The sequence below is a fragment of the Aulonocara sp. 'chitande type north' Nkhata Bay genome, linkage group LG1 (genome assembly GCF_057382095.1).
Source record: "Aulonocara sp. 'chitande type north' Nkhata Bay isolate Kocher_YH1m ecotype deep benthic linkage group LG1, A_spYH_male_GT1.1, whole genome shotgun sequence".
NCBI classification, from domain to species: domain Eukaryota; kingdom Metazoa; phylum Chordata; class Actinopteri; order Cichliformes; family Cichlidae; genus Aulonocara; species Aulonocara sp. 'chitande type north' Nkhata Bay.
This window is the reverse complement of record NC_141344.1, coordinates 34,277,611-34,303,183: the sequence shown is the minus strand read 5'-3', so window position 1 is coordinate 34,303,183 and position 25,573 is coordinate 34,277,611. Positions and strand designations below refer to the sequence as shown.

General features: G+C 40.3%; 1 protein-coding gene across 1 annotated transcript in view; it reads left to right on the top strand.

Moving 5' to 3' along the window:
* prmt3 (protein arginine methyltransferase 3) overlaps window positions 1-25,048 on the top strand; it is a 63,515-nt gene extending 38,467 nt beyond the window's left edge. The window contains exons 12-16 of the mRNA XM_086294405.1: window positions 2,107-2,294; window positions 6,831-6,917; window positions 14,049-14,099; window positions 14,695-14,782; window positions 24,831-25,048. Of these exons, the coding sequence (XP_086150531.1) occupies window positions 2,107-2,294; window positions 6,831-6,917; window positions 14,049-14,099; window positions 14,695-14,782; window positions 24,831-24,940 (524 nt within the window). The 3' untranslated portion in view covers window positions 24,941-25,048. The remainder of the gene's footprint in view (window positions 1-2,106; window positions 2,295-6,830; window positions 6,918-14,048; window positions 14,100-14,694; window positions 14,783-24,830) is intronic.
* Window positions 25,049-25,573: the final 525 nt, after the last annotated feature.

Genomic DNA, 25,573 nt, shown 5'->3' with positions numbered 1-25,573 from the left:
GATCAAAACACTGACAGAATCCATGGATGGCAGGCTTTTGAGTGTCCTTGCAAAGAAAGGTGGCTATATTGGTCGCTGATTTGTTTTTGTTTTGTTTTTGAATGTCAGAAATGTATATTTGTGAATGTGGAGATGTTATATTGGTTTCACTGGTGAAAATAAATGATTGAAATGGGTATATATTTGTTTTTTGTTAAGTTGCCTAATAATTATGCACAGTAATAGTCACCTGCACACACAGATATCCCCCTAAAATAGCTAAAACTAAAAACAAACTAAAAACTACTTCCAAAAACATTCAGCTTTGATATTAATGAGTTTTTGGGTTCATTGAGAACATGGTTGTTGTTCAATAATAAAATTATTCCTCAAAAATACAACTTGCCTAATAATTCTGCACTCCCTGTATTTATGCATACAAATAACCAAACATCAAGGCAAGCTGTGTAGCCACACAATGCACAATTGCATCAAACTGACATTGAGGTATGTCAACTAAAGTTGCTGCCTGAACAAAAATAAAGTGAAACACTGAAAGTAGTAACTTTTATAAGAAATAAATAAAAACTAGTAGGCCCAAGTCCCATACAATCTCAAAATGGCTCAACAAAACATGGTTCCTGCAACCTCTCAAAGGTTTTTAGCCAAAAACACCAGCCTATTGACATGATCAGGCTTCAGGGATGCACGCAGGCAGTTGACAACATTTCCACCAGTGCTGAAGACCCTTTCTGATGAGGCACTTGTGGCTGGGATGAAAGATATTTCTTTGCCAGGATGGAGAGTCGTGGGAAGTCGTGCATCATATTCAGTAGGAATTAGGCCTACTCACCTATGGCCAAATGGGTTCTTTTTTGGGTTCATTGAGAACATGGTTGTTGTTCAATAATAAAATTATTCCTCAAAAATACAACTTGCCTAATAATTCTGCACTCCCTGTAGCCGAGCAGGAGTAAAACTTGGAAGTAGTGCAATTGAGACCAGAAATGGAGAACATCCGCCTTCAAAGTAAAAGTTGCATGTATTACTGTAGCCAACAACTTTTTAGAGATTTTACTTTGAAGGTAGACGGTCTCCATTTCTGGTTGTTATCGTACTTTTCATACTTTCACTACTGGTGAAAGAGTAATTTAGGAGTGCTTGCAGACAAGTCTTCATCTTCCACAAAAACTCTGAGCAACCACAGCAATCTGCTTGCAAATAAAGTATTTGCAAAGAGGTTTTCAGTCCAGCACTGTGTTGCTCTTTGTGAATGCCATCATTCCAGCAACGACTCACGAACTAGTTGTGGGAATACTCAAAAAGATCTAAGTGGCAACCATGATAAGAATTTGGGGAATTTCTATTTGTTTGCTCTCTTATACCAAATGTTATCAATTCCGCTGACTCCACCCACAACTATAAGTGCAAGTGGTCAATTCAGCTGCATCTCATAGGGTACACAGCACCATCCCTTACCAAAGCGATGCACCACCCATCACAGGAAGATCCTCACACATTGATGTTGTGTTTTGTATTTTAAAGTATTACATCGTGGTATGTTGTATATTGTGAATGCACTATTACAATATTCATAGTTCAGTATTTATGAGATTGTGCCTTCTGTAAAGCAGTATGTATGATGAGTAAACAAAGATCAATAGCTACATTAAAAAACTAAAAGCGAGAAAGAATATTTTATTTAATCTCTATTTGACGTAGTTGTCTCCTCATTTTTAGTGTTGCTCTATTGCGTGCCTTTATCATCATCCTTAAGCAATATTACATCAGTCAAAGAGTCTGAAAGCTGAAATATAGGCAAGATTTAAAGTAAATATTAATAGATCGATGAAAAAGCTCAAAGTGGGCAGGAAGAGAAAGTATGCATGTGCTGAAGGATGAGCAACTGTTGTCAATCTTTACAAGGTCAAGAAAGGATTTGAAGGAATATTCATGTTATGGAAAAGAGATATAAGTTAAGTGTCTTTTGTTTTGGTTTTTGGCTATTTGACTTTAGCCCAAATTTGGCAGTTTCTCTGCTGGATGTGAGTGTTGAGGCTTACTGATCAAACAGTGGTGATGCTGTTTTACTAATTTTGTTCATTTGTTTGTTTCGCTTCCTCACAGTGTACCCAGACCTTTGTAACATCAGCCTGGCAGCTGTGGGTGATGTACAGAAGCATCAAGACCGCATTGCATTCTGGGATGATGTATATGGCTTTAACATGACATGCATGAAGAAGGCTGTGGTGCCAGAGGCTGTGGTGGAAGTGTTGAAAGCAGACACACTCATCTCTGAACCTACAGTCATACAGGTAAACATTCAACCTTCTGTGTAGCTCCTTTGCAAATCCAGTGGCAAGGCTGATATTTAAAAGTAAAAGTAATGTCCTTTACCAAATAAAATGACAATACAACCTGAATGGTTGGCTTGTCTCTGTATTTATTTGGGGTTGTTTTTGGCTGGACACACAGTAGATAATTAAACGTGACTTGTCAACCAAAATAACTACTAGAAACTTTTTGTCTCTTTAAGTTAAACTCTATTTTTTCTCTTTATCTGACTTTGCACAGATATTTTTGATCAAGCTTACAACTTTGACTTTTTTTATTGTTCTGCCTTATTTGTGTTGCAGTGATTAGAGATCAGATATTCAATTTTGTCTTCGTTTGATGACACGAACAAGTAAAAATGTTCTGCAGCAATACACCTGTACACACAAATGGGAGAAATAGAGTCTTCAGGGCTCAGGCAGTTAAAAAATCGACAGAGAACGAGAGCTGCAGTTAGCTGTATAGAGAGATAGGGCCTTATAGCTTGTGTGTGTATGTGCATGTGTGTGTGTGGTGATGCTGTAGAGCTGGGTGATTGATCTGTCTAATCCTTGTTTAAGTTCTTCTTAAGGAAACTTCATTACTCTCAGCACACTGAGGACAGAGTAGTTTTAGCTGTGCTGGTGGGAGAGTGGTATACAGAGAATATGCAGATAAAGACACAAGGAGTCTCATATCTAAGAACACCTTTTGTGGATATATCTCAGAAGGATTGCTCTTTCCTCTTTTCTCTAATACCTTTTATATGTGGGATTTTTTTTTTGCCAGTTGGCCTGTTTGCTAAGTACCGTGTCCTCCACCCATCTCAGAATGTGATGAATGAGGGTAGAACTTGATGTAATGGAATTTGAAACCTCTAATCGATAGTTTCTCCCCTCCAGTGACAAATAGACAGCCCCTCTGCCCAAATTACAAGGACTCCCATCTATTGCCTCCCTTTGATACGATCCAATAACATTCCATTAAAGCTGGCTGCTACTCCGGAAAATTGAGAGCCCTTTCATGGAATTATATATTCCAGCTAAGCAGATAAGTTTTTTTTTACTCACAGTGAGAAGAGATAGCAATGTTCAATCTGAGCAATGTTTAATTTGCTCCCTTTAAACCTGCCTTATGTTATGCAGTTGTTTCCAATCATAAATAGCTTAAGAAGTCATTTTGCTCCTTGGTATTCCAAATTGTTTCTTAAGAAAAGCACAATGTTTGCTACATACAATAGGGGAAATCATTATTCGATTCCCTGCTAAATTTGTAAGTTTGCTCATTTACAAAGAAATTAACAGTCTCTCTAATTTTTATGATAGTTTAATTTTAATAGAGAGAGAGAAAAAATGCAAACAACATAAACAAACAAACAAATCAAAAAACACATTACATAAAAGTTACTACCCAGCCAGAATTCTGGCTTCCACAGATTGGCTGTGTACCCAAAGGTTACAATTAATCACTTAACTACAGATACTACAGATCTCAACTCGTATGCTTAAAGCACTGTCCACAGTTTCTTCCATGCCAACATCTCCACCACCATTGCCAAGAACACAGAGCTGTCAAAGGGCCAGGGACAAGGTTGTAGAGCTACACTAGGCTGGAATGGGCTACAAGACTATCAGCAAGAAGCTTGATTAGACAAATATTGGTGCAGCCTTTTGGAAATAGAAGAAATATAAACAATTTCAGTCTCCCTGCCTCATGGCGTGAGGATGATCATGAGAAAGGTGATGGATCAGCTCAGAACTACACGGGAGAAGTTTGTTAATGATCTGAAGGCAGTTGAGACCACAGGCACCAACTACACCATCAGAAACACTACACTGTAATGGATTGTAATCTTGCAGCGTCTGCAAGGTCCTTCTGCTCAAGAAGGCACATGTACAGGCCTGTCTCAAGTTTGTCAGTGAATATCTAGATGAGTCATAGAAGGCTTGTGAGACAGTGCTGTGATCACAGGAAACCAAAATCAAGCTCTTTGGCATGAACTTGACCCGCTAAGTTTAGAGGGAGAGAAATGTACGACCCAAAGAACACTATCCCCAAAGTCAAGCATGGCGGTGGAAACATTATGTCATGGGGCTGTTTTTCTGCTAAGGATACAGGATTACTTCACTGCCAATAGATGGGACCATGTCTTGGAAGAGAACCTCCTTTCCACAGCCTAAACAGTGCTGATTGGTCTTCCGGTGTGATAATGACCCAAAACATACTGCCAAGGCAACAAAGGAGTTGTTAAAGAAGAAGCACATCCAGGCCATGGAGTGGCCTAGCCAGTCTCCAGACCTCAGTCCTGTAGAAAATCTGGAGAAGGAACTGAAACTTCAAGTTGCCAAGTGGCAGCCAAGATATTCTGCCTCTCTCATTTCTTTTTGAGAGAGCAAACTTACAAATTCAGCAGAAGACCAAATAATTATTTTCCCCACTATAGCAGTACAACTTGTTGGGTCTGCGCTTCCACAGGCCCGGCTGGTTTAGAAACTTATTCCCTTTAACGAAGCAAGGAAGCAAGATGAACAGCTTTAGCTGGTTTTTACTTGCTAGCAAGGGAGGCTGGTTGGAACCAGGCTCTTGGAGCTAACCGCTCCTCACCTGTCTCCTAGCCAACTTCAAATAAACAGCCTTCCTTGCAGCCTTTTATTCTGAGAACACAAGCATTACTAAACAACAAAACAGAACCCTCACATAGGATGTCCCATAATAAAACACTATAGCCTCCCCCACCAGCAGACTGGCTGGGGAGGTGGTCAGAAACAAAGGAATGTCTTTGATCCTACAGTTTGAACCAAGACTTACAAATTTAAGTACAATAATGGCAACATTTAACAATTTGACTCCAACACAACTGTATTCCTCCACTACCAGTAAGATTCTATCCAAAATCACTCTATATTTAAATCTATATTTTACTTTTTAGTCTGATCTAATTCTAGTATCTGATTGATGAATGTAAAAACAATATCCTCTATGTTTGAGTCCTCGCAATCGCTAAAATGAACAAAGAGAAGTGTTCTTGGCATGTACTCAATTTTCTGCTTTTGGCTCTCAGCTTCCAGTTACTACTGAAAGCTGTAGTAAGTAAATTGTCACAGCCCTAATTAGTCACCATAACTGTTATAAAGTAACATGATTCATTTAACTGATCTGGGTGCTCAGTGGGAGAGTGTATCTAATTAGAGTTGCTATATAAATAATGTCAGATGATTGTCAGAATGCTGTAGAGGAAAGTCATTTTTCCCACCCTTGATAGGATAATAGACAGGTGCAGGATATGATTTAGGAATCATTTCCTCTTTTGTGACAATTGTAGGGGATAGTACCCTTTAAAGCGCCCTTTAACTGGGCTGCAGTCAGCTATTTTGTCTCCAGTAGGGAGACATTTTTTGTTTTTTTCGGCCAGCTCGAGTTAGTCAAAATATAATTACTTTCCAACTTTTTTCTAAGCATATATTTGCATGAGATTCCTAACAGAAATGCAATTTATTTAAAAAATCACCATTTATAGTGAGTGAAATCATAGCTTTGTACCAAAAAAACACAGTGATGGCAGGAAAATATGCCAGTTTTCAATTTGCCAGGCAGTACCTGAACAAAGCACTGATGTTAACATGTTCGCATTGACTTCTAAAACACAACATAGATTAACAAAGGCATCCTGTACAGCACATTTAATTTTCTCAGTAAACAATTCTGTGTACAGGTATGTTATTTCCAACATGTCAGCATTGGTTCTCTCAGACATAGTGACAATAGAGAACTACTGGGGAGATTTTGTAAGATTAGCCACTGTGATTGTGGTTCTGTTATTCCTCTGGTTAGTGTTTACTCTGTTCTGCCCGTGTGTTCCTGTATCTAGTCCGCGTTTCTTAGTTTGTGTCTTTTCTTGTGTAAGTTCCTGTTTTATTGTGAAGGTCTGTGTCTTATGTGAGTGTTTTCAGTTTGCCTCCCTAGTCTCGTCATGTTAATTACTCCCAGCTGTGTTCCCACCTGTATGTAATCCCCCTGTGTTCTCTGAGTGTATTTAAGTTGTGTCTTCTGTCATAGTAGTTGCTGGTTCGTCTGTGTTGTTTCCCCTCGGTCTCCCTGCGTCTCCCCGTATGTATTTCTCCGGACCTCCCTGCATCCTCATTCTGGTTTGTCTTATTAGTTTACCCAGTTTAGGTTTCCGGTTTCATGTTTTGTCGCCACTGCTGTTTGTACTAACACCCCTGTAAAGAAACACTCACCTGCACCAGAGCTGCTGCCTTTTGGGTCCTTTTCTACATTCCACACGGCTTGCCCCGGCAATCCGTGACAGCCACACTATTATAAGAAATCTCTACTTGCCCAAACTTGGTGAAGAGCTTTGATTTGACCAACTCTGCTGTTATGAACAAACAAACTCTGTCACAGACTCTATGTAAAATTCAAAAGCAAAGTATACCAACAAGTTTTTTCTGTTATTCTTTGAATTACTTCACAGTTCACACTGTCATTATTATTATTATTAATCTTTTTTTAAATGCAGTTTTGCCTTTTCCCTACAGACAATTGACTGTAACAGAGTGTGTCTGTCTGAGCTGGAGTTTTCATCAGATTTCCACTTGAAGATAACAAACACCACAGACTGCACGGTAAGTCAGATATATACGTACTGGCTTTTGTTCATTTGTAGTCTGTCCACATGCTACACAAAAAGCCCCTGAAACAACATTGTACATCCGCAACCATTTATCAGAAATACTGCGTGAAAGGAACAAGGTGGTACAAACAGAAGAGATATCTGTCAGCACGTGCTGATATATTATGTCTCTGTATTGTCTCTCAGTTGGATGTTGAATAGAGTTTCAGCTTGAATTGGAGACACCAGGCTAATGTGATTTTGTATTGCATGCCATACAACATAGTCAGTGTACATGGCCTGCTTTGCTTTCCATGTCATACATAATTAATTATTTCATCACCCACAAATACTTTGTGGGTTAAAAACACGTAAGCACATATTAAAAGAAAGGATTTCAAAGCTAATCCAGCCTTGTTAACTGGTAATATTCAAACCACATTCGTGCATGTCCTTCCAAAAGTTTGCTCAACCTGTTAATTTTATTTATTTTTAGCACTCAAAGCACATGTGGAATGATGAGAACAACTGTAGTCCTGTGTGAGGCATTATCTGACTCCTAGTTGAACCTGTGAGTAGGTCAGCTTGACCAAAAACTTCAGTACAAAATTGAAGTGCATGGCACCAAAGCATGAAGAATGCTTTATGAGTCCATTTGGACTGGCTCTGGCAGCCACCATCAGCCCCTCCAGTCATGCCACCCAATTCCATGAACTTCCTATAGCATCACAGACACATTTCTCTCTGCAACACCAATAATAACCACCCAGCTAAAGAAGAGCCTCACTACTGTGGGCTTGGAGAGAAGTGATTTGTCCATAACAAGGCCTATTGTGTTGAAGCAGCTTTGTACTATGCTGCAGTGTTACCGCACTGGTGTATGGGTTTAATGGATAATCAATAGGTGGTTATTATCTGGCTTGTGCTCCCTGGGTAAGGCTGGTGGATTTAATGGGATTTGTAAACATCCTTTCATTTTTCCTGTCTTCTCTGCTCTGTAATTGAAAACATCCCGTTTCTATTTCTGGATTGTAAGTCCAGTCATGTTAGAGGTAACAGATGATAGGATCATACATTACGGAAGTGGTTTTTCAGTTTATTGTTATTTTTTGGCAATACTTTGTCCTGCTTTCTTCCTGTTGTTTCACATGTCTTATTATTCTCAGTTGCTGTGATGTATGTAGGAGGACAGATACTGTATGTGTGTGTACGTCTGATGTGTACAATTTATCGTTCAGTCATGCTTGTTTCATGTAGGGTTGTTTTGGTTTTTTTGCATTTATAATGCAAGTACTCTAAGTGTCACTCGTGTAAATTGTAAATACCTGCCTTGAGTATCCAGCCTGCTTGTCTCAGGATTTACAGACGGACTGTTGCCCTGTGGGAGTAGCATGTTGTTACCATAAAGACACTGACCTGTAGTCAGTATTGGCCACAGCTCCTCAGTAGTAGTTAAGATTGGGGTGTGTGAAGGGTAAACTGCTCCTGGACCAGTGCTCAGGGATTGGTGAGGGAGAGCTGCTTCTCCTGTCCTGTGATGGAGCGCCTGCTTTTGTTCTCCTGTCGACAGTCCATTCATCAGCTCAGCCTGCCTAACCTTGCATTAAATGAACAGCACAACCCCTGCGTCTGCGCCGCTCACGCACAAGACAAATCCTTTCACTCTTGCTGTTTTTTCCCAGTCCCTTTTTCCTTTCCTCCCTCTTGAATTCCACACACTTTGCACCCTGTTTACATGCAAACGTTGAAATCTACCTGCTGCATACAAACTATATGTGCTGAAATTTTCATTAAAACTCTGACTGGTCTGGCATCTGTATCTTTTTTTTTTTGGCTTAACCCTCTAAAGCATTGCTGCCATCATGATCCATTTACCTAAACTGTAGAGTGAGTAGCAAAATATCTCACCCCCTCTCCTAAGGGTGGAAAAGATGAATGCTGATGGCATAGCAGGAGAGAATAAGTTTCTGTCTGTAATTAATTTTAACACTGCTGTCTCGGTGCTGCTGACATAGCTACTGTAGCGCTACAGAGAAAAAAAAGTGAGCAATCCATCTCTTACCTGCTTTCCATCAAATTTGAATTGGGTGTATAAGGGAGGGGGGGGGGGGTGGCCTTCTGGACTGACAGGACAGGTACTCTTCAACTTCAAGGACAATTTTCAGAAATCCACTCTAACTCTTAACAATGCAGCACTATGCAGCATTTTGAGTTAAGCTATCAGTTGATTGTCAGAAAAAAACTGCCTTGGCAGGTTATTTCCACTTACAAATCATCATCAGCACACTGATTTATGCAAATGTCCTGAAAGTTACAGAGGAAGTGTTCTGAGTTTAAACTTAAAAGTCTGCATGTCTGTCTACAGAAGGGTAATACACGCAGCACTTTAATTGGCTAGATTATATTTGATTGAGGAAAAAAATGTGCTTAGAATGTGTTTTCCCTTCAAATAGCATTGTCTAACATCGATACAGTTCACTATTACTACTGTTATTATTATTATTATATGTGATCACAAAGTTGTATAAAGCTTGTTCTGGGCTCCCTCAAGTTAGGTCAAAGGAAACTGATATCCACCAGGTCCTTAACACTGATTAGTAGCCATAGTGATTCTAACAGTGGTAATTCTAGTATGTATTTATGAATAGTGGTTGTAACATTCAGCACTGACAGCATATAATGGCACTATTTCCGGTTCAGTATTTAAAAAGGGCATTTGCTGACCAATGCAATACCAATCTACTAAATTTGGTAAACCTGTTAATTAAACAAAATTGTGACCTGTATAAAATTAGTCAGTAAATACAGGATGTAGATAATTAAAAGAGCCTTTGGCCTGATTAGTGATTTAGAGCAGCCATTCCCAAAGTCAAGAGTGCTGCGGCCCTTCCAAGATATACTTAATTTCAAACTGAATTTCTCTTATTACTTGTTACTGTGTCCCACACTTTGGGACAAACAAATTAACAGTGACCAACGCCCAAAGGTAAAGGCTTTAAAGTGACAAAGCTGGAGTTTGTCTTCATGCCGTGTGACTATGCTATTTTAACATGCCCTCCACTCGTGCATTCATCAAGCACTCAGGAGCAAAGCTCAGCAGTGGAGCAAACAGTCGGTTTTGCACAGCTTGCCTCTCGACCTTCTCTAACTGTTACTGTAGAGCATCACGAATGAGGAACACCACCTGCAGGTGTGCTGACTCGTGCTCCACCTGAGCCTCACGGCTGCAGTTGAATGGCGAGGCTGAGAGGAGAAACGTAGGGGGAAGGGGGGAGGAATTCACAACATCTTGCTCGTGAGGTGGTCGTGCTTGAAGCCTCCACGCCTGGATAAACCCCATCAAAAGCGCATTAGCCCTCTATTCTCCCGCCCCCTCCCTCCCTCCACCTCACCGCCCCTTCCTTTCCGTCCTTTTAACCCACCCTCTCTTTTCATGCATCCCCCTCCCCACCACCGTATAATAGTATCTGGACGGGCCACGCGGCTCGCTGACACATAGCCAGGCGAAAGAGGAGCGATGATGAATTGCTCCCTGTTGGTGTTATCCATGATGATAATTATTAATTTTCCCCCTGTTCTTCCTGGAGAATGGGGGCCGGAGAGCTGCAGTCTTGCAGAGCCTCCTCTGTGGGCCGCCAAGAATCCCACTGTCATCACTTATCACAGACAGAGCCGGGGCCCAAGGCTAAACGCTGATGAAAATGAAAAGCGCTCGTTCTGATTTGTCCTGTTTTTGGTGTGTGGTTGTGTGTGTATGTGGCTCTGTGCTTCCTCTCCTCTGTCTTATGTTTTTGATCCCTTTTTGTCTTCATCCCCTATATGGTAGGAAACATAGGCTTTTATCTGATTTCATAAGATGTCAGGTATGACACAAAATTTTTTTTTTGTTTAACGCCAAACAGGACAGCTTTTTTCCAGCAAACACCTACTATTTGCTACCTGCTTAGTAGATGGAGCAGTCCATCTACTGGTGAAGAAAATTGTAACATTTAGCATAGAGATCACTGTTTAGCATGGGCGGCGGTCTTATATCGGTCGTTATTAGCTATTTGCTCGTTGCCAGTACTGGTACCATTAACTGTCGATAAATGTAAAGTAAAAAAGCAAAGATGTGTGAGAAACGCCATTCAATCATGTTATTTATGAGTGTTGATGGTGTATAGTTTGTGCACATGAGCGTACTCTTTAGTGTCCCTGATGACCACACACGTGTTTGGAATCTGAGCAAAGTCAGGAAGTGTGTGTGAGCAAGTTATCGGTGACAGCATTGTCACATTATAAGCTCATAAAACTGACATAAATGCTGAGACCAATACTTTTATCAAAATATCGGCATTAGTATTTGTCTTAAAAACGCTATATGCCGTGCTGTAATTTAGTATCCTTCCCAGTTTTTGGAGAAACTGAGGAATAAAGAGAGAGATTACCATGCTTAAATTCATCAGGTGGACAGAGACAAGGCTCAAAATAAATATGGGAGTACATGGGCAAATATTTGCCCTCTGGCTAGCTATAACAACTCTGTAATCTGTGACATGATGCCTGTTGTCTGTTTAAATACTAAAATAATTTCCATTTCAGGGAATTCACCTTTTTTTTTTCCATGCGAAAATAAACTTCTTTTTACTGTTTTCAATACCCATCTGAAGTTGAACTTTCAAGCTTTTACTAAGTCATTTCGGACACCCGGATAAGTTTGATAAGTTCTTCTCTTCCTCTTTAATTAAAAAAGTGCTAAAACATGTACAAATCAGGTGAGTCATCCAGACCTCATTTGATCTTCTTCTGTTTTATTTATGAGGCTGTTACATCCTGTTTTTTCAGTTGCGATTTTAATGGGGCTCTGAGCTGCTAAGCTGTTTGTGTATTTGCAAGTTTCTCTGGCCTAAATTTTAATTGCCCGTCTCGCTGGCTGTGTGAAAGTTGCACAACGCAAGAAGTGACAATCAATCTCGCTTATGAGGCATTGTCATCGACGAGGCGTGATGAGGATGATCTCTGCCTCTCTGGCTGAGAGAGGTGAATCTGCTCTGCCTGACGAGTAATTACAGCTAATTTCCTAATTACCTGAGCAGCGAGCTTTTCTGTAGCGTTCATTAAAAGCCATAATTGCATTGGGTTGACATGCTCTTTTATCCACTTTGGGTTCTTTTCTCACGGTTTAGCTGCGACTTGCGGTGCTGCCCCTGCCTGTCTCAGTCGATAAAGGTTGATTGAAGCCTCGGTGCGTGGAGTTTATTGAACGCAGCTTCTGACAGCAGCATGATTATCAGGGTTGCGTATGTGTATTTTTGAGTGTGCTGCAAATACTTTTAGTATTGCAAAAAAATCTGAAATTGTTTGGAGAGTTTTACAGAAGCTGTGAACAGATGGTACTGTATTTTATGTCTTGAAAGAAGAAGCAGCATTCCCTCTGGCATTTAAATGGTTTCCCCATCCTCCATTCCCCATCTTCCATTACCTTGCAGTTTTTGTCTCCCTACCTTTTGTCTGTTTTCCTACCTTTACAGCTTCCTTTCCTCTCTTCTGTATACTATTTTCCTCTCTTGCATTGATTCAGCTCTTCTTTGTCTCAGAGAGCCGGCCTCCAAGTTGTCAGCTGCATCAGGATTAAAAGCTATTAGTTCTGCATCATTGCCACTACAAGTGCGCTCCTGAGATTGATAGAGTGGCTTTGTTCCTCCAGTGGGGGCAGATATGAGAGGAAAACAAACCTGGGGGGGGTTACACCTCATATTTGACAATGGTCACCTAAAGACTTTCCCTCAGTTTGTTTTTCAGTCAAATGTGTTTATGGCGCTGCAGGACTACAGAGCATGTTTTGGAGCAAAAACCACACTTCCTTGCTGGTTTTTAGTGAATTTACACAACTGTAAGACATGTTAAAAGCTCATTATTGGACCAGAGATTTTTCAGATGTCCGATTTCCCTTTTCCTTGTGGGAATTGTTGATTTAAATTCAAATGTATGGAGTAAAGCGTCATTCATTTTCCTTAACCTTTCCTTTTCTTCTTTTCCTGACTTTTGAGATTTTTTTTTTTTTTTTTTTTTTTACATTATTGGAACACTGCCACCAAAATAGCCACCTTTGATAATTTCATATAACAATCTAAGGTATATATTTTTGTTACTGTCAGCAAATTTCGCCCAGTGTTGCCTCATGCGGTAATTTGTTTCTTTTGTCCAGTGACAAGTCTCAAGCGAGGTGAGAGGGAGCACGCGGGGACATGTTGTTGACTCAGCCTAAATGAGAAAGCAAGTTGTTTTTGAGAAGAAGTGGGGCTGAAGAAAATAGAATGCAGTTCCCATACAACTCATTTTGATATCTACTATATGTAAGCTGGCATTGCCACTGTGGCTCTACAGACCACACACTAGGGCTGTGCAATACTGCACACTGGCCCTGTAAATAGAGGGCCAGTACTGCCGATACCAATACCAGTGGAGAGCAGTGTGTCGTGATTCATGAGATGAATCATGTTCAGTTTTCAAATTCTGAACATATTTTAATGACCACCAAGTTTGGAGGCCTGGAATGTAAATATCCATCTGATCATGTCTCTGTCAATGTCTGTGCTTTAAATGTTCTATAGGCTAGAAACAAAATAGAAAGTCAACACAAAAAGGTTCAAACATTTTTCATTGTGCATGTTTAAGGTTTATTTTATATTATTTTTTAAATTAATGCAGTTTAGTTGGCTTCCTACTAAACTTAGTGGCAGTATTGATCAAAGTATCGATCCTATCATGCTAGTATTGATCCAATAGCAATACCAGCCTTGATATCAATACTATTGATACTATTGATATTTGCATCAATATGCCCAACTCTCACACGTAAGAATAACATGACAAAGCTGAATTGCGCTTTCTCCTTTAAGGAGCACTTTAAACACAAAGATAAGGGTGCATATCGAAAGTTTTTTTTTTTTTTTCTCCCAGTTTGTTTTTACTGTCTTGTTCTTGAACCCAGTCCTTATCATGTGGCTCATATTGCTCATTAATATCTCGAGACATGGTCTGCCTCCAGCCTCGTGCGCACTCGCTCTCTCAGCTCTGCATGTCACCGTTGCAGTGTAGTCAAACAAATCCAGGGGTTTATTGTACTGTCACATTCTAACACACCCCTCATATTTCATTGCAGGCAATTGTGGGCTACTTTGACATTTTCTTCGACAAAGGCTGCAGCAACAAGGTAAGCAGCGACCGAGCCATTTAACGGAAACTCAATTATGTTCACGCTTTAGCGTGTTCCTCCTCCCTGAGGCATTCGCTGGCAATCGACGGGCGTCCTAGCCGACTGCTGATACAAGCACTTACCCAGCAGAGCCGGCCAGTTGGAACAGGCGATGCCAAGCTGTGTGAGCAGCACAGACACGCCTTCTGATTGCACTTCCTCTTTTACCTGAAACTCAAGTTGCATTCTATTGATTTGAATTTCAGTAAGATTCTGTTTATTGTACATACTCAGCTATAAATGATTCAGAGACCAATAGCTGTAAGAGTGGGTCAGCTTTAACAGAAACTCACCTCACCTTTTTTTTCTGCTTTCTGTGGCATATTTGACAGGAATCAAAAAAACATGGTTTCCTCTTTTGAAATAGTTTCACATTAATGCTAATTTCTTTCACAAAAATCTGGCCCTATAAATAGATTTGAAGTCCTTAAGCATTCAAATGTTTTGTTTTTTTGCACAATAATACAAAATGACAAAGTGATCCTCCTTTATAGAAACTCAGTACTGACTTTAGGATGCTCTGCTAATGTTTTTTCCCTCTCCACATTACTAGGTGATGTTCTCCACTGGTCCTCAGGTCACAAAGACACACTGGAAACAGACCGTGTTCCTGTTGGAGAAACCTGTGTCTGTCCAAGCCGGTGAGTCAACACTTCCCTGAGAAACACTCTACGACACTGTGCAACGTTTAGTGCTACTGTCTACTCAGTTCAGTTTAATTTTTTTTACTCTTATTTACATATTTTATAGGCAGGTTTGCATTTAATATTCAGGTGTGGTAATTCTCATGATATCATTTCACTCTTCTGGACCCTTTGGGGTGCGTCATAGCGTGTTGCAGTCAGTAATCTGTCTGTGGTGGAGATGTAGTGAGGCTGGTTGACACCCATTATCCGTCAAACACAGTGACAGCGAGGGATCAAAACAAATCGCATTCAGCCATCAGAGGCACCATGTAAAACTTCATCTGATAGCCAGCTGCAGGCTTCTGAATCATGATATGTTACAAGGGAGGCGTTTTGTAACTGGCCAGTCAAATATCTGCGGAATCGCTGTATCAGCACGTTAAAAGACAGTTAACTGATAGAGCTTGATGTGAGTCGTATTTGTATGATTGTTTATGGAAATGACTTTCTTTAAGCCCAATCTCCACCAAACTGAACTGGACGTCTTGTCCTGTGTCTTGTGTTCACTAACAGCATCATACAGTGATTCATCTAATAGCTATATTTTTTTAAATATTACAGATTTCACTTCATTGTGAGGACACTGACGCAGAAGTACATTATTAGAAGACATTTTGTTTTATGGTGTCATGTGTGTCCATTAGAATCACAAGCAGATGCCCACGGCAGGGTACTCAGAGCCATTATGCTATCATGTCAAGGCCCCTTGTGGTGTGGCTCTCACACTTTACAAAATGCCATCAGTTACTAAACCCTCATATAAGCACAAAAGTGTGACACAAGCGTGACACAAGTGTGTCAGTGTGTTTGTTGTTGTGAGGACATTTATTTCACCATTTATTTTATTATATTCACTTAAACATTTCCAAGTTTAACGATCACAAGTAACCGTACAACTCTTAACCTAATTCTAACTATATCCCTAAAACTAAATCTTAAGCCTCAACTAGGTTTAAAAGGTGTTTCAAAAATTGAGGGCTGGCTAAACCTAAAATTTCATCCCTCAGATAAAGCTGGCTCTCCAGTGGCTGGCAGTAAAGGCATTCTTCCTCAGTTTAACACACAGGGGTTTTGCTGTTAGAAAACAAAAATGAAAAACAAAGTCAGATCACCTTATTAAAAAGTCTTTTCATCTCAGAAATGGTTGAAGAATTTGAAGGTTCCAGCATGTTTTCCTTTTCAGACATGGTGCTGATTCTCAAACTCAACCAGCCAGTTCTTTTCTCTTTATTGTAAAAGAAACGATTATTGCTGCTAGTGTTGCATTCAAAAATGGTATTCCCGTCACAGTATATCAGTTTATATACAGTGGTGTGAAAAAGTATTTGCCCCTTCCTAATTTCCTGTTTTTTTTTGTATGTTTGTCACACTAAATACCAGACAAAGATAACACAAGTAAACACAAAATGCAGTTTCTAAATGAAGGTGTGTTATAATATAAACTAAGTGTGGTATATCACATCTTGGGACAGCTGAGTTTAATTTCTCTAGCCACACCCACACCTGATTACTGCCACACCTGTTCTTAATCAAGAAATCGCTTAAGTAGGACCTGCCTGACAAAGTGAAGTAGACCAAAAGATCCTCAAAAGTCCGACAACATACCAAGGAAATTCAGGAAAAAATGAACAACAAAATAAATGAGATATCTTAGCTTGGAAAAGGTTATAAAGCTGTTTCTAAAGCCGTGGGACTCCAGCCTACCACATTGAGAGCCATTATCCACAAATGGCAAAAACATGGAACTTTACCGGGGTGGCCAAGAGCACAGCAACAATTCACCCAAGGGGTCATAAAATATCCCAGAAAACATCCAGAGAACTGCAGGCCTCACTTAAGGTTAAGGTCAGTGTTCATGTCTCTACCATAAGAAAGAGACTGGGCAAAAGTGGCCTGCATGGCAGAGTACCAAGACAAAACCACTGCTGAGCAAAAGGAATGTAATGGCTTGTCTCAGTTTTGCCAAAAAACATGTTCATGATCCCCAAGACTCCCCAATATTCTGTCGACTGACAAGACAAAAGTTTAATTTTTTGGAAGGTGTGTGTCCCATTACATCTGACGTAAAAGTATCACAGCATTCCAGAAAAGGAACATCATACCAACAGAAAATATGGTGGTCATATAATGGTTTGGGGCTGTTTCGCTGCCTCAGGACGTTGAAGACTTGCTGTGGTAAATGGAACTGTGAATTTTGCTGTCACCAAAACATCCTTAAGGAAAATATTTGGCCATCTGTTTGTGACCTCAAGCGGATTTGAGTTCTGCAACAGGAAAATGATCTAAAACACACCAGCAAGTCCACCTCTGACTAGGCCACTCCAAAGTCTTCATTTGTTTTTCTTAAACCATCAAAATCCTGATCTAAATCCGATTGAGATGCTGCGGCACGACCTTAAGAAAGGTGGTTCATGCTCGAAAACCTTCCACCGTGGCTGAATTACAACAATTCTGCAAACATGAGTGGGCCAAAATTCCTCCACAGCCATGTAAAAGGTTCATTGTCAGTTATCGCAAACGCTTGTTTGCAGTTGTTGCTGCGAAGGTTGGCCCAAACAGTTATTAGGTTTATGGGGGAAATCGCCTTTTCACACAGGGTAGGTAGGGTAGGTTTGGATTTTTTCCCCTTTAATAATAAACACTTTCATTTGGAAAAAACATTTTGTGTTTACTTGTGTTATCTTTGTCTAGTATTTAAATTTGTTTGACAATATGAAACATTTAGATGTGAAAAACATAAAAAAGAAAGGGAAATCAGGAGGGGGGTAAACACTTTTTCACACCACTGTAATACATAATGTCTGGATGATTTCACATTTATTACTGCTGTAAACTCTTTCTCTCTATGTTATCATAATGGGAATCATGGATATGTCTGCTGAAGTGGGAATGGATGAGCTTTGAGACTGGCTGTCCACTCAGTGGCCAGATATCAGACTTAGTCTGCTGTAATAAATGACCTGTGTGGGGACAGAGCCGCTTGATGTCCAGCTACTCCTAGCCGTGCTCAGCCTGCGAGGCCAGCACCCAGGGTGATAAGAATGTCAAAACTTCTGATGCTGCACAGACGCTATCACGGGCTTTGCATTATCCTAGGGAAGATAAATGCATCAGAGAGAGAGCAGAGAAGAATAGTATGCTAAAACAGAACAGAACTAGGAAGCTGCACAGTGATACCAAGAAGCATTATGCACCAGATTTTTTCACATAATAGTGCATGACATGGTCATGTGAAAAAGAATAGTGTGAAAAACACAAAAAGTTCAACCCACGATTTAGTAGTCTGTGGAACCTTTAGCAGTAATAATTTTAAGTTTTACTTTTCTGTTTAATTTTGTCAGTCTAATACATTGTTGAGCAATGCTGACCACACTTTTTTTTTACAGTGTTTTCTCATTTCATTGATGTTTGTTGTCATTAATTTATGTACAGCTCTCTTACAGACCTACTACAGCATTTCAATTATGTTACAGTTAGCATTTTGACTGGGCCACCTTGATTTTGTTTTTTCCTTCTTCAGCCAGAGATTTGTTGCTATGCTAAAGATCATAGTCCTGTTGCAGCAAGGCTGTAGCTCTCAGACAGATGGCCTGACATTAGACTGAAAAATATCTTAATCAGGGGGAGTTCATGGTAGGTGCAATCACTCCATGTTAACCAGATCCTGTGGCTACAAAACAAGCCCAAATCATCACCCCTCCTCTATCGTGCTTAACAGTTTGTATGAAATGTTTGTGGTGATATGCTCTGCTCTTTTTTTAGAGAGAAGAGATTTTGTCCTGTAGTATGCACTGCAAGGCATATAACACTGCAGATCATTTTTACCATCTGAAGCAGTGCCATCCTTTAGAGCATGCACAATGCTAGACTTTACTGTCCCATCCCTCTCCTTATGCCAAAAAATGAAGAGCGACAGCGATAATATGAATGCATCAGCCTATTTTTTGGTAAAAGACATGTTGGTAATAAGAATAGTCAAAAATTAGGTCTAAGGTCCATCTCAGGTGAAATCTCAGGGCACAAAGTGAAATTCATCAGAAATGGTCCACCAGAGAGTGACCTCAGACTAGCAATATGATCATGAACAGGAGATCATTTAAATCAGGTCAAGTTTTTTTTTGAGGCAGAATTCTGTTTATTTCAAGTTCAAAGATTTAAGCAGCACCAAAACTGTTCTATGGGCTTATGACAAAACAGGGCTTCATTATTATTATTATTATTAGTAGTAGTAGTATTATTATTTGTGTGCATTTTTGTAGATTTCTAGATTTCAGGAAACTAAAGAGCCGATTTCCTTTAAATATGCGGTGTACATTAATGCTTATTATCATGTGTGTTATCATGTTTTCGGGACCTCCAATAAACAACTATCCTGTACACAACCGGTGAACACCAAAAATGTAAAAAACCTCATGTGCCAATGGCCAGTCTGTTCACAGACTGGCCATTGGCAGTCTGAGCATATTAATGTCAGAAAATCAAACAGTAACATCTACAAGCTGACAGTTATAGTTTTTGCTAATTTGGGTTAAAAAAATTACAATTTAAAACGAAACAGCAGATTTGAATATAAGTCTGGAAGGCAGCTGGCTGGTGGTGTGTCTAGGTATACTCCTCTTTTGCATGTGCTGCCATCAGCTTCTGGCTCTGGTAATCCTTCATAGGATGTTACCTTTCCTGTAGAAACTTCTGAGCTCTGGTTATTTTTGGAGTGTAATGGATATGACTACCTCTAGAGGCCACTAGACCAGTTTGTAGACTTAAACTTGTTCATTCCTCCCACCTCTACACATGTTCTGTCTCACTCTGGTCTTCTTTGATCAGTGCCTATTTTACCTAGTCCTGAATTATCTAGAAGGCATAATGTCATGTTGCACCATTAAACACACAGACACAGATGTGTTTGTAGCCTGAGCTTTTTCAGCCTAGAAGATTCTGCCTCAAATTGGACAGATTAAGTCCATAAAGATCCATCAGTTTGTGCATGCGTCTCAAGCTTGAACCGAGCAGTGCAAGCAGAAAAAGTTAAATGGAAGAATAAAATGAAGGGAGAAGCAGGTTATTGATGTGCTTCCTCTACCCCAGCACCCTAACGGTCTCCAGCCTCCTCCAGGGGCTGTAAACCAGAAATGGAGTTTTTAACAGCATTCACCGGCTGCCTGCTAGGCTCCCATGGTGTACTTTTACAACACCCATATACACACATTCTTCTTTACACACTGAAATGCACAATTGTTTTTGCATAGTTCTGTACTAAACTTCCCCTTAGCTGTAAGAGAAAACTTTCTAAAGTTACCTTGAAGATGATAAAAGTCTCTGTTACACACACATACACACACACAATGGCCTCTCCTCTCGGGTTATGACTGAGAAGCACTTTTAGCTCTGATTGGCCGAAGTAAGGGCTGAGCATAAACAGCCAGTGGTTGTGTTTCATATTGGCTCAGGCTGTGGTGATTTATCGTGGCGGGACCAAATCTTATTTGATGTGTTTGTACGAGGTGCAGCAGTAATTAACTCTAAGGCCGCACTTCTGTGGGAGGCCCTTGCTCAAGAGAGAGTAGGCACGCAGCAGCCTGGAACAAAACATTGCTGCAAATCCTCCCGACTGGCAGCGTAATAAATTAAACAGAAAATCATTTGTCATGCTCTGGTGTGTTTGTGTAGCTCTAGTATTGAAGAGGAGGGTCTGTTTTTCACAGTTTTACCTGCTTAATGTTCACTGGAGAAAGGTCACATTTTCTTCTTTGCCTTTTTTTTGTTTCGGTCCAAGAAAGTACCTTGAGCTGAAGCAGTGCCCTGGTTACGTGCTCAGAGCTAGTCAGAGCAGCTAAAACATGGGCGTGCATCATCATCCAGGCTTTCATTGGTCAGTCAGGTAGTCTTTATTCCTGCCCCCATTTTCATGACTCACCTCGTGTGTCCTGAGTGGAACCGTAGCTCTTCCAAATATCCTCACCCCTCCCTCCCTGCCTCACCTCTCCAGGCACAGTTTAAACACCTCTTTACCTCCTCAACCCTCCCCCTCTATCCTGTTTGAACTCTGAGGGTCCTTGAGCTGTCGAGCAGCAGTGGCCGAGCTAAGCTTAAAGTTCTTCAGGGTTGTAATTCAACACATGGATCAGTTGTGAGTGCAGACCGGTGCTCGGGATATACAATCCATCATCTCTGCACCTCTGCCTCTTCGCTGTGCGCTGAACGAGACCTGAGAAGCAGAAAAGGATTAGATGAAAGCAGATTGGAGCATAAGGGAGTATGCCAGAGAATTGTGAGTGAAATGTAGCTATGAGCATCACATCAGTGTCAGGTGAAGTCAGCTGCTGTGGCTTGCCCTTTTGTATAAAAATATACATCAGGATGACAGAAGGATCCCCAGAAGCTTTAAGAGTGAACATGTGCTTGAAATGAACTATTTTTAGCTCTGTTGTGTTGCTAAATTAACTGTGCGCGCGTCCCTCTTTATACTCTCTGCGACTTTCCCTCCTCGTATTCCCTTTCTTTACACTTTTAGAAAAAGATTTTTAGAGGGAGATGGTGGTACTAGTTCTACAGGAGACTACAGGAGTGCTAAGTGAAATGTGAATGACAACAGTTTAAATGAATCACATATAACTCTGGTGTAATTTCATGGAGAAACGCTGCACTGGGCTGACATGGGCGCTTTCTGTGGGCCTGGTGGTGCTTAATGATACTGGCACGGTGATGTATGACATCGCAGTGAAAGCCCGACACCGTTCCCCGACTCATTTCCACACATGGTTAACTCTTTCTCCAAGGTTCTGAACGGCCAGTTTACTGAAAGCACGAGGCCCTCTTCCACTGGGAGTTTGCACTGACTGATTACAGCAGAGCTGCTTGCATACACCATGACTGAAAAGACACTCTGTCATGGGTTGTTTGTATGCTGCAATACACAGCTGACATTAGACGGACAGCTTAGAGAGCATGAGTCTTTGGTCACAAGACATTTTTATTTTCCTTTCAGTGCTGTTTTAACAAAAGGTTACCAAAGGTCAAGCAATTATTTCTTTGGCCTTTATCAACCTCTTATCAAGTGAAGTTTGACTGCAGCCTCCCAAAACCACCACACTCCATCACAAGACTACCAGTAAGGCAAAACCCAGTCCTCTAGAAACTTATGGCTTAGGTATATTCAGTTCCTAAAAAACAAGGATAAGGAAAGAGAGTTTGTTTCATAGCTATCATTGACTGATTTCTAATGGTTTTCTTTATCAGCTTTAGATTGTGGAAATTGTCTCATTTTATAAGTCAAATGCACAGAGACCAGACTTCAGCCTTTGTAGAGACACAGGAAAAGACAAACTAGGCATGTGTGTCAGTGACCTTTTCCTTCACGGTTGGGTAGTTTTGCTTCTATATTGTTGACCGATGACCAAGTTTATTAAGTTGGGGGTGGAGTCGGGGGCAGAATGGTGTCTTTCAGTTTATTACTATGGGATGTATCTTGTTTTCAGGTTTGCAACATTTCTGTGTATTGTCTTTTGTAGAAATCTTTTGGTAAAGTTTTATTAGTTATAAAAAAACAAACTGGATGATTGGCATGAAAAAAGAACATTACAAAAGTTATTAACCAGTGTAGTAATTCAATTTTATTTTATTTTTATACCACCAAATCTAAATAACGGTTGCCTCAAGGCGCTTGATATTGTAAGGTAAAGAACCTACAATAATACAAAGAAGACAGAGAAAACCCGAGCAATCATATGTGACCCGCTATGAGTAAGTGCTACAGGCAACGGTGAGAAGGAAAAACTCCCTTTTAATAGGAAGAAATCTCCAGCAGATCCAGGCTCAGGGAGGAGCGGCCATCTGCTGCGACCGGTTGGGAGTGAGGGAAGGAAGATGTGCTATGGAAGAGAGCCAGAGATTAATAATAAATGATTAACTAACTAGTACAACTTTATTTCCTAAAAAGGTTGCGATGCTGTGTAAACCCTTTTTTTTTCTGCCATTCACAAATTAGAAACAGATCAAGGGCAACAAAAGACTGGACAAGCTGCTGAAAAATACCTGTTGGAACATCTGAAAATTAATTTGGTTATTTGTTGATGATCTTTGGGTCCTTAAAGGAGCAGCTTTAATAAAACAATTGGTGCCTAGCTCAGCTACCATAGGGTGAGATGCGGGGTAAACCCTGGAGAGGCCACCAACCTGGCGCAGGGCTAACACAGAGAGACACTCACACCTATGGGCAATTTTAATATATAAACATATGCTATCAACGCACAGTTAAAAAGAGAGCATTTCCAGTAGGATCAGTGTGCACTATTGCACATGGCATGGGTAACTTTACCATCTGTGAGTGCTGGTGTGTTAATGCTGAATGATATATGCAGGTCTTGGAACAGCATCACTCCCTTCAAGTGACTACTTTGCTTATTTTAGTAAGACAGCACCAAACAATATTCTCCTCTAAGATTTCTTGTCATGTGTACTTTTGGTTTGGTTACTTGTTTTTAAATACTCTTTCTGAAAGTGATTCAGTAATAAGGTTGTAATAAACTAGAAAGTTTTCACCACTGTTCTCTCCCAACATAGCAGTGGCCCCCACTTTCCACACCCAAATATGGAATATTCTTATGTTCCATTACAATTTGTCACACAGTGGTTTTTGTTTTTGTAAAAGCCCCCACAGAGAAACGCCACGGCTGTTTGCCCTCCTTGTAGTGAAGTGACAGCCCCAGAGCACAGCACCAGCAGCAGATTCTGTGACAGCACCGTTGGCATGGAAACGAGTAAGACATGACAGCAGCGATGGCGGACAGTTTGCTGGAGAAAGCTCCACTGTCAGCATTTTCTCTCGTCGTCCTCCTCTAACCTCCAGCTATGTGGAGCGCGCAGCATGCGGAGAGGAGGCAGGCCGGGGATGGAGAGCGTGAGAGGATGCTTGTTTGCCATTTGGGTAAACATTCATTTACCTCCAGCAGTCAAACGTGAAGTTAATCAGAGTGATTATGCGTCATAATCAGCAGCGCCTTCTCACAGCCTCACCGATCACTCGTGCATCGCACTGTAGACGCGCTGCCTCCTTGCTGCCATCTGGGGATCGCGACACATCTGCATTCATACACGCACGCTCACAGACAATCTTGCTTATTAACATACATTAAACCACATTGCCTTTACACACATCATCATTTCTGTAAGCGACAGTGCGTTCAACTCATACTGCAAAGGCCTGAGCTCAGCAGCACTGTAGTGCTGCAAGGCATCAGGAAGACTTGTTTTTATGAGCAGTTACTCATTTCTGGTTTACTATGGACACACGGATTGATTTCAGTCTAATTGTTTTCTGTCTTTTGATTTATTCATTTATTTATTTTTTATCAGTGCATGATATGTCCAGTTTTATTTCCCTGAAATTTCTATAAGGTGAATAAAAACAAAATCCACACACATCAGTAGTGCACTTGAGCAAATATGACATATGTAGCTGCATGTATACTTTATAGCATTTTGGTGTTTTGGTGTTTCTTTGTTGTTTGCTAACACTATAGAATGTAGAAAATACTGAAACATTTTCTACATTCCTCTTTTACAAAAAATGCTCTTTTTTTTTCCTCTCAGTTTTGGTTCAGTGCTTTGGGACTTCCTGCCTTTGTTAGTAATCCTACCTGACTAGAATATATTAAGACAAACTGATGGTAAAAATCTTGTCTTTCTTTAAACTCTGAGTTTCATTTGCAGATTTTTACGTGGTTTTTGGCTGTAACTGTTTATATTTGATTTCTTTTAATTCATATTACTTCAAAACTGATGATTTACTGTAATGTGTCTTATTAACAGCCTTTATATTTTGAGCAAAGTTCTACTTCTTGTGGAAAGTTATCCCTCAGGGGTAGATTTCAGCTCACAGATGAGTTAATGATGACGCATCCCTTCAAAGAGAAAGAGGGAGAGACCCTCCAGTTAAATGTGATGTGACTTCAGTATAAAAAGGTGTACTGTACTCATATTTCGCTGTCTTTGATATTTTCTTTAGGGGAAGAGCTTCAGGGAAAGATCACTGTGCGCAAAAACAAGAAGGATCCACGCTCACTGTGGGTTACCTTTGAACTCCGAGACAGGAAGCAGACTTATAGCCTCCAATAAGGACAACCATCACATGGTCCTTGCCACGAGTAGTTCGAAAGAATTAATACCTTAAGTGTTTTAAATGTTGGTATTGTTCTTGGCTTTTGAAATAAAACATACTGTAATATGAGATTTCCTCCTTGTCAGTGTCTTTTTGTGCACATTCAGTGTAACTACACAAAAATGCACATTCAGCGTGACTATGTGTTTATTTTTACACATACTGCCAAATGCATGCTGTTGAAATAGTAACTGCAAATGGTTAACAAAGGATCAAGGCTTCTTTGCTCTTTGTGCACTTAATTGTTTTATTTATTTAATTTTACCTTGATAAAATTGACATTTTCCCATTAGAGTAAAAAATGTTCATTTTCCACCTTTAATGTCCATCTTTTTTTTTTTTTTTTTTTCCCTCACAGTTATAGCTTCAAGTCTGTCATACTGAAACAGGAGCCATCACACCAGCCACAGGTTCTGTGGACATTTAGCGCAGGTTTATCTGGGTTAGGTTTATGCCTGAATTTACTCTTCTCTCGGTTAGGATGAGTGTCACTGTCCCTGCTGCCAAGAATCAAGCCCGTAGCATCATATTACCACCAGGAACCATGTTTTACAGATAGCTATAGACACTTTTTGAGTTCATCACTGCAT